We start from the raw sequence: 9436 nt of genomic DNA, 5'->3' as shown, positions 1-9436 counted from the left end.
TGGCTGGAGGGCTGTGGGATGGTGCTGAAGGTCCCAGTGCTGAGCACATGCCAGACTCCATGAAGGGTTTGCTAAGACATATCAATTAATGTCCAAGCCTTCTTAAGGCCCTCCTATATCAGACATGGGAGCGAGGCCCTGCTCCTGCTCTTACACCCTCACTTAGATCTCTCTGTATTTCAGGTCACAACCTCTTGACCTCCATTTCCCCTTTGGAGAAGACCCAAATTCATGCATCAGAGCCTCCCCACTGCTGAGGAAGCTGGTCAGGCAGATCCAGAGGTATCTCAGGCATGGAGGGGCAGCAGAGCCTGGCCTGGCCCTGTTCCCTGATGGGAGCTGTGGGGTGGAGCAGCTCCTGCTGCCAGGGGAGCCCCACAAGGGCCGTAGAGATAATCGGGACACCCTTGGTGTCAGTGACACCAGCCAACTGTGAGGCAACCCTGACTCCTGGCTGTGGGGCAGAGGTGTCAGGATCCTTGATATTCCCTTTTATCTAGAGGACATTGCCCTCTCCTTTCACCTGATCCCACACTGGGAAACCACAGGTCTGTGAAAGGAGCAAAGTTTGCAGAAAGGGACCCAGCAGGGAATGGCTGAGGAGGTGAGGAGATGAGTATTTAAGCTGCTCTCCTGAGCCTGGGCAAGGAGTCATAGAACTGTAGGTTCATTTATGTTGGAAAAGAACTTTAAGGCCATTGAGACCTGCCATAAACCCAGCACTGCCAGGTCCACCACTAAACCACATCCCTAACTGACGCTTCTACATGTCTTTTAGTTACCTCTAGGGTTTTTGACTCCACCATTGCCCTGGACAGCCCATTTCAGTGCTTGACAAGCCTTTTGGAGAAGACTTTTTTCCTAATATCCAATCTAAACCTCCCTTGACTCAGCTTGAGACCACTTCTTGTCCTTTACTTGGGAGAAGTGATTGACCCTTTCCTTGCTACATCCTCCTTTCAGGTAGTTGTAGGGAGCAACTGAGCCTCCTTTTCTCCAGGCTGAGCCCCCCCAGCTCCTCATCAGACTTGTGCTCCAGACCCTTCCGAGCTCTGTTGCTCTTCAGTACCAAAGCTCAGATCTTGGAAGCGCCCCATCTCCAGCCCTGACCAGGTTACATGTGACTCTGGGGTGATTTTGTGCACCAGAGCCAAGGCACAAAATGAAAATCACCTTCAGGCACATCTGGCCTATACTTGGGACACCCTGGCCTTCAAAACACCACTTACTACAGCACAAAGTGATAGAAAAAAAAGGATGCATCAAACCCGTGTGACAAGACTCCTTCTTCAACCAAGAGTAGTAATGTTGTTTGAGGAGATGACTTCATGAAAGGACTCCAAATATGTTCTCTGCTTGCAAACAAGTTAGTACAGGAGAGGAGCTCACTCTTCTTTCTTTTCATGACAATAGATGACACTAAAAAGTCATGACTCAGCTGTCATCAGCCAACCAAGCTCACTATTAAAGGCTGACCATGATGAGGAAAGCTGCCCAGATGCCCACACAGTTTAATTGACATCGAATTGCAGTGCACTCCACACAATTCAGAAAGCTTCCACAGCTGCTAGTAGAGAAAATAAATACAGGTTGTTAGTCAGAAGACTTTGAAAGAAGAAAAAAGTCCTTATTGGACTCAGTCATTCTGCTTTAACACTCTGCTTCTGCATTGTTTGTGGCTGATGGAAACAAAACACGTTTCCATCTGCGTGCTAAATTACAGACTTAATGATTTCTGTGTAGAAAACACTCCAGAGCCAAGAGCAGTTACAAAGGCCAACTGTGAAACAAAAAAAAAAGAGTCAACACCATTTATTATTCACATATTGCATTACAAGTGTCTCTTATCAAACTCAGAGCATAATTTATATTATTCATGTAGAAACTCAACTTACAACACCACACAGAAAGAAAAGCTAAATACGTGTGTGACGGGGTTTCAGTGACATCCTGATCAAACGTGGGGGCTCGGCCGGCGAGGAGGTGCCGGCCCAGGCCGTTAGTGCAGGAGGGACACAGCCCGGCGCCCGCTTGCCCAGCACAACCACTCTGCTGGCGATTCCTTATTGCTGTGAAACACGACAGGGATGGTTCCACGGGGACCAGTTTGCGAAGGACTGGGAAAACACGTCGGGAGGACTCTCTGCGCAGCCAGGCATGGCAGAACCGGGCTTGAGGAACAGTCTGAAGCGCGTGTTTCCCAAACACAGGGTCACACAGATCTCCTCTCCTTCTGACCACGGGTATTGTGTTCATCATCTGAAAGACCAGTTTCCAGGCAGCAGTGCCTCCCTGGCCGGCTTCAAGAAAGACTGAATCTGACTAGACCATTAGTGTGTGCCTGTCCAATCATGGCTTGATTTCTGAGCACCTTCAGTTGTCCTTCTCCAAGTCTGCTTCATCCTCTCTGGAGTCTCTCTTAGAAAACTCTCTTAGAACCTCTCCAGTCTTCTCTATCTGAAGAGAAGAAGGAAAGAGGAAGAGTCAATATGGTTTTCGTCCTGGTTTCTGGTATTTTTTCCTTTACCTTAAATTTGCACCTTTGGATGTTTTTTTTCCTTAAATTCCGAGTTCCTTGTACCCACCTCATCTGGGGTTTTGGCCTTCCCTGTGTCATCCGGCAGGCTGACGCCGCGGGTCTCAGGCAGCAGGATGCAGGACAGTGACACAAGCAGGGGGATGCTCCCGAAGACGGCCATGGGGATGGCCCGGTGGTACTGGTCCAGGGGGATGATCAGCGGGGCCAGGATCCCGGCCACCCTCGCCATGGTGGAGCACAGCCCCACGCCGGTCTGCCTGTGGGAACAAGGGATGTGGGCAGGGCTCAGCATCCCCTGGGACTGAGGGTGGCTGTGGGGACAGCTGGGCTCTTGTCCCATCCCCACCACCAGCCAAGGCAGAGGGAAGCTCAGATGTTTTGGGAGACCTCACCTGACGACCGTGGGGAAGAGCTCTGCGGTGTAGACGTAGGAGGCGGCGAAAGCGGTCGTGGCTGTGAACTTGCCGATGATGGCCAGGACGGTGATGACCACGGGCTGGTCTGAGGGGAGGAGGAGACACCACCACTGTGACCTCAAAACTCTCTCCAGTATGTTTTCTTGGGACACTCCTTTCTAATGGACTTACCAAGCAAATCTTGGTAAGTCGAGGACAAAACTCAACCCTTTGGAAATTGTCCCTAGCATACCATTACCTGGAAAATATCCTCTGGAAAGCTGGCAAAGAGAACACAGATTACTCCTGAGTTCTTGGGCATTCCCTAAATCTGCAACTGATGTGAGCTACTGAGCCACCTCAGGTGTTTGGGGGAGTGCTCAGTTGGAAATACCACATCCCTGAGCTTGAAAGCATCATGCAGCCCCTCTCTTTCCTTCCCAACCTTACTCCCAGCAGCAGGAGTGAGGGTGTGGACTGCAGCAATATGGCACAAACAGATGTGGAGGGTGGGCATTTGGTTTTTTCTGTTCATCTAAAAGAAGGGGAAAGCAGTGGATTTTAAAACACCTCTTCTGCTACACCTTTCTGCCAGGAGGTGCTGGAGGTGATGGCTGATGGGCATTGCCTGCCAAGGGCCAGGAGCTTTGGAAAGATCTCCCTGAAGGAGAAGAAACTGAAGCTGAGGGGGAACCAGCAGTGCCCTGGCCTGTGGCACTCAAGGCAGCTCAGCCCCTGGGAGAGAGCTGTGGCCAGCCGGGCTGGGAGGATGGGTCTGAACAAGGATAGGGATCTGTCCAGCTCTGCTCATGGGTTGGGAAGAGGTTATTCACCTTCAGGAATGCCAGCGAGGGCGAGGCACAACAGGCCAGACAGCATCAGGAACATGGCCTGCACTTTCTTCCTCCCAAACCACTCCAGCAGGAAAATGAGGCAAACTCGACCTGGAAACTCCACGGCCCCAAAGGCCAGCTGTGTCACGTAGATGTCCAGACCAAAACCTGTCACGCTAAGGCTCAGTCCATAGTAGACAAAGCTGTCTGCAAACCTGAAATTCAAGTAAAGTGGAATAGAACATGTCACCAGATGGTTTTATGTGGACTTAACATCAAAAATTAGGATGGTTATACCACACACAACTTATTTAAACTCTCAACAACCTCTGTTTTGCTTCTTGTCACCACCTGTGACAGTTCTGTGGGACGTAGTTACATGAGATAAAGCAGAATGGATCCCCATATGGTCAGCAACTTCTAGACTGAACCCAAAACTTCTAGGTAGGCATAAAACTACTCCGAGGCATAGGGATCACCAAAATCTGGAATTACTCAAGCCTTTCTAACAAAACCCACAAAAAGTATAATGAATAATCATCTTCTCCCCATGGCCAGGCATGGTAAATCTGGTCCATGGGGAAACAGAATGACAGCAGATAAAAAAACACATGTATATATGACAACCAAAGTCACATGAAGTGAATTTACAGTTCTTGTCAACTATCAACCCCTTCTTTTCTTCACCTTGAAGTATGGAAAGAGGGGAGCAGGGAATGTCTTACCAGGCACATGACATGATTAAAGTCACCTTCCGGAGGTGCTTCTTCCGAAAGAGATCCAGAAGACTTCCAGACTTGATCTGTTTCTCAGGTTTCAACTTCAAAACAAAGGAAGTCAAAGAGTCAAAGCAGGCAAAGGTAACCCATGGCCACCTGCTTTCCCATCTGCAGTCAATGGAAAGCCTCAGGGGCACAGGCTGGTGACCTCCACTGCTCTGGGCAACCCCACGAGGGGCTCCTGCCTCTGTGCTCTGGGTGCCCAGCAAGGGGTTGGTGACCAAGACATTCTGTGGGATAAACATTTCCCCAGTGTGAGCTTTGGGATGGACAAGGAAGTAACTCCCCTTCTGGTATTTATGCATGGAAACCCACAGACTAAACAGAGTCCATATCCTCATGACCCACACTCCTGCAACCCTCACAGGAGAAAAGCCAGGCAAGCATTTCAGTCCCTTCCACAGCCCAAAGGGGACCCCAGAAAGCTCCAGGCTGAGCCTCAGCAGAAGCTGTGCCTCTTCCCTGCCCTCGTCTGTGTCCATTGCAGCTGGAGCTGGAGTCACCCCCTGTGCATCCCCAACTCATCCCCAGGGGGCATGGAAAGATGCTGCTGGGCTGAGCTCAGCTGCAGGGGCCGTGCAAGCCCAAGAGCAGAGGGAAGTCTCTGCAGACAAGCCGTGGTTCCCTGTGCCCGGACAGGTACCTGCTCCAGGAGTCCTTCCGGGAGGCTGCGCTTGTTGGTGGCCGCCGCCTTCTGAAGGAGCTTCTTGGCTTCCTCCATCCTGCCTTTTGTCACCAGCCACCGAGCTGACTCTGGGAGCACCCTGCCGAGGAGGGGAGCTCAGCACGTGCTGCTCTGACCCGCAGAGTTCCCCCACAGCCCTTTTCTCTGTCACCACGTCCCGCAAGCAGTGGGCATCCCATGGGAGGGATGGGTCTAAATGCCCTATATTTAGGCTCCAAAGGCCACATTTGATGACCTGAAGCAAAGCAGCTGCTGGTCTCAGCAGTTCAGTGCCGCAGGGAGATGTGCTGAGCTCTGCAGAAGCTCCTCCAGCATCTGCACGGATGGGAAAGACCCATCCTGGTGCTGAGCTGCTGCTGCCTCCTCACTTCCACCCCTCACACCACTGTTGTGTCTTACAGAAGCTCTACCCAGCTCCTGCTTACCAGATGTAGAAGAAAAGGAGAAACATAGGAGCAGATCCTGCAATCTCCAGCAGCCTCCAGTTGCGGATTCCATAGCTCAATCCAGCCACCATCATCATTCCGATGGGATAAGCAGCCTGAGCAATAAGCACTGACTGTGGCCGGAAGGAGACTCCAACCCACTCTGTGCCTGGAAAGAAGAACAAAAGTTCGGGGTCACCCTTTCCAAAACATGTCCAGTTCTTTTTTCTTATTGTATCTTGTGAGGCCACAACTGCTGCTTCAGGGCAAGGGCATCCTACTCACCCAGGGCCACGACAGTAATCATAATTCCTGACGCTGCAAACCCCACGACAAACCTGATGGCTATGTAGACATAGAAATGGGGCACAAAGGCAGTTCCTAGACCAAACATGCCCTGGAGGAGCATGCAGATCAGAATGACTGGCCGGCGGCCGATCCTGTGGGAGAAGAGAGAAGACACAGTTGGTATCTGGAGAAACTCTGTGGGGTTAGGGAAGATCCCAGGTGGAATACCAAGTGATTTGAAAACCAGAGATTTTACATCCCTGTGAACAAAGTTCCTCTATACAGCCCAAGAAATAACATGCACAAAAAGCAGCATCTCTACTTTTGAGCTGTCGCTCAAAGGCTGAGACACCAGCTGGGGCTGGACTTGTGAGTCCTGAAAGACCTCCCCACAAGGCTGTATCTGCCCCTCTCTCTTTTCAACCATCAGACATTTACAGACGTGCCAGGTGGCCCCAGATGCCCTTGCTCAGGCAAGGGGATTGAATCTGTGGAGGGAGTAGTTCATGACTAGTGCAAGCACAGTCTGCACCCTCAGCTGGGCTGTCCCTGAGTGCTGGGCAATGACTCTGGGAAGGTGACCGTGTTTCCTCACCTGTCACTTAGCACCCCAAAGAACATGGCTCCTACGAGAAGCCCAGCCATGTAGATGGACTGGGAGATGTCGTTCAGGATCGTCCTTTCACACACCAGGTCAAACTGGAGGAGGGAAACAGAGATGCTGTTTGTTTTTGACAGACTCCAGCTGCTTTCTGAGGGTGGGCATCCTGTCTGGTCCATGGTGGATCCAGGAGCTGCCCCAGCTCTCACTCCGGCCTCTGGGAGCAGAGAACCCCCTCACAGGGACATGAGCCCTCTGTGGTGTGCACATAGGGCACAAATCAGAGGTGGGACAGACACATGGGGTGCTCAGCGTGCCTCTTCATCCTGGTGCACATCTCCTGAGTGCTGGGATCTGCCCAGGCATTCCTGAGGGAGCCTCCTGCTTGGCAAGCTTTGCTTAAAGGGTGACCTTGGGATAAGAGTTGTAGCAGCTCCACTTCTCTGGCTGCAAAGGCAGGATGGGGTGGAAGGAGGAGGAGAGAAGGAGAGCTGTGTTTTCTCTGGTAAAGGAGGACCAGCATAGGAATGGGAGGGGATACAGCAGCTACTGAGAATCCTACAGAGAAGCTGGCTGTGAAATGATGTGGTGCTCCAGGGACACCAAGGAGCACTTGCAAATGCCAGAGGCTGGACTCTCTCCTCTGGTTGCAGCTCAGAAGAAGGTACTTGAGAGAAAGTGCTGGAGCTGGGAAGGAGAAAAGGAGGGAGAGAGGGAAGAAAGGGGGGAGGAATGAGGCAAGGTGAGAGAGAAACAGAATTCCAGAGAGGGAGAATCACAGAATCATCTAGATTGGAAAAGACCTCCAAGATCATTGAGTCCACCCTTTGATCAGCTAGAAGGTGGGGGATAAAGCAGAAAGGAGAAGTTGGGAATGCTGACAGACAAAGCCTTTGCTCAATTGCATAGCCCATGGAATGTCTTGTTGCAGCCCTGAAAGATTCTGGAGGCCCCAAAAATATCAATGACAAGTCCTTGGAAGGTAAATGTCTTTCACAGAGAAGGTGATATGAGTAGAGCCAGGCTGAAGAATAGGGGAAACTGTGGCAGGGACACTCAAAAGGTCCCTCCTGGCAAGACCATATGTTCAAGGGTCTGGATACCAGAAAGGGAAGAGATGGTGGGCAGACCATGTCATGGACTCACACCCCCATTGTCACTGCCTGTGCCCTCCCTGGGCATCTACATCATGGTCTTCCTGCAAAAACCTCCCAAGGATTTCAGCTGTGATCTGTGTGATGGAGGTGAAATCCTCCAGTGCCTGGTAAATCTCAGCCTGGCTGCACCACAGCTGGCACTGGCCGACCAAACCACAGGACAGGACACACCCATCCCTTCCCTTCATGTCCCCATCTCCTCAGAAAGGCGATTACAGACCTCGGTCAGCAGGGATGGTGGCTCTGCTGGGTACACCCAGCCATTGCTGCACTTCTGCGTGGCGTTCAGGCCATATGCCACGATGGAGTCCAGATCCCAGTCCACCGGGGAGTACATGGAGCACTGCTCGTAATTCCCGTCCGCGTCCCGGGGCAGGGTGAGGTTCAGCTGCTCCTCCTGCGTCAGGTTGGGGCCGACGGCGCGGATCCAGCTGGTGTTACAGTGGTGGGGCACATCCAGAACCATGAACACTTGGCCAACCATTTGGAAAGGATTAAGAAGGAGCGGGAGGGTGAGCAACAGTATCAGCAGTTTCTGGTATAGCCCAAACTCCCCCAGAGCACTTATGACATCTCCGAAATCAGCCATGGCGATTACCTCTCTGGCCAGGCTGTGCTAGTGCATCTGGCTTAAATAGGCAAATATTAATGTTTAAGCTGTGTCAGCACTAAACCCCTAATCCAGTGATAAAACAAGCACCTGTACCAGCACGTTCATCATTATGATGATATGGTGCTGTCCTCCAGGGCGTACTTTGTCACCAGCCATTTCCTCCTGTTCTTTACTCAGGAGCAGAACAAAGAGCATTGCCACTCTTGGAGACAGCACAGCAACAGCTTGTCTTTTTCCAGCCTGGAATTTCTCACAAGGCCTCCTGAAAGCAACTGTGCTGCAGTGCAAGGTTTTTGTCTGAGACATGAAGTTGTGACCCTACAAACGAGGGGCAGTTTTCCTGAGTGGGGTGAAACAAAAGGAGTGAATTTGCTGCTCCCATTCATGGTTATATAACCCATCCTGGAGACTATAGGAAAGGGAAGCAGAAAACCACTTCTCCTCTGGACCAGGAAATATGGCTGGTAGTCAAGTAGACTTGGCCTTGACAGCTGTGTCCCAAGCTGTCTGTTTTAATTTGCCCCGTGTAGAAATCCGGGTTAGTCATAAAACTAGACCTAAACTGCAGTGTCTTGGGGAGAATCCTAAAATAGGTTTGGCTCAGAGAGTACCCTTAGGGAAAACAGCCCGTTACACACACAGACACACAGAGCACACAGGATCTGGGAAACCACACCAGCTTGGTTTTGCCTGAGGTTCTGATGTCACTTGAAAAGCAGATTGACCTGATTTCTGCTGCGCATCTGAGTCGCTTCCTAGGCAAACTCCCTGAGTGGTTTGTATCTTTATTCCTGCAAACTGGATAGCTGGATTGCACTCAGTGTATGAAATTTGGTGTTTACTTCGGAAAGCTCTCCTGGCTGCTTTCACCAGAGCAATAAGGACAGGTCACTGACCTGCTCACTTCAAGTCTCCTCTCAAATTCTTTGTCCTTCCCTCTCAATGCAGACAGCATGTATGAGCCTCCAGCAAAGTTACTGAGGGGTCACACAAGTCTAGATTGATGTTTCATGCCTGGGAATGGCATTGTTGTGCTTATGGAAGTGGGAAGAGGGGTAGAATATTGGATTTTAAAGCATGACCTCTCACCAGGAGAGGGAGTGTGAGATCATACTGGTTAG

The 9436-nt window shown here is 51.0% G+C and overlaps 1 protein-coding gene across 1 annotated transcript; it reads right to left on the bottom strand.

The window, feature by feature from the left end:
- Positions 1-1900: 1900 nt before the first annotated feature.
- On the bottom strand, positions 1901-8291 carry LOC103761938 (solute carrier family 22 member 13). The gene is made up of 10 exons (XM_008928569.3): positions 7923-8291; positions 6540-6643; positions 5942-6096; positions 5657-5825; positions 5190-5310; positions 4493-4587; positions 3768-3982; positions 2932-3040; positions 2586-2796; positions 1901-2457 (listed from the first exon to the last, which is right to left on the bottom strand). Exons 1-10 carry the CDS (start codon positions 8289-8291, stop codon positions 2374-2376), a joined length of 1632 nt encoding a protein of 543 aa, XP_008926817.2. The 3' UTR covers positions 1901-2373.
- Between the last annotated feature and the right edge of the window lie 1145 nt (positions 8292-9436).

Source organism: Manacus vitellinus, unplaced genomic scaffold (genome assembly GCF_001715985.3).
Source record: "Manacus vitellinus isolate BGI_N305 unplaced genomic scaffold, ASM171598v3 scaffold_12_pilon, whole genome shotgun sequence".
NCBI lineage: Eukaryota > Metazoa > Chordata > Aves > Passeriformes > Pipridae > Manacus > Manacus vitellinus.
This window is presented reverse-complemented; position numbering and strand designations above follow the sequence as displayed.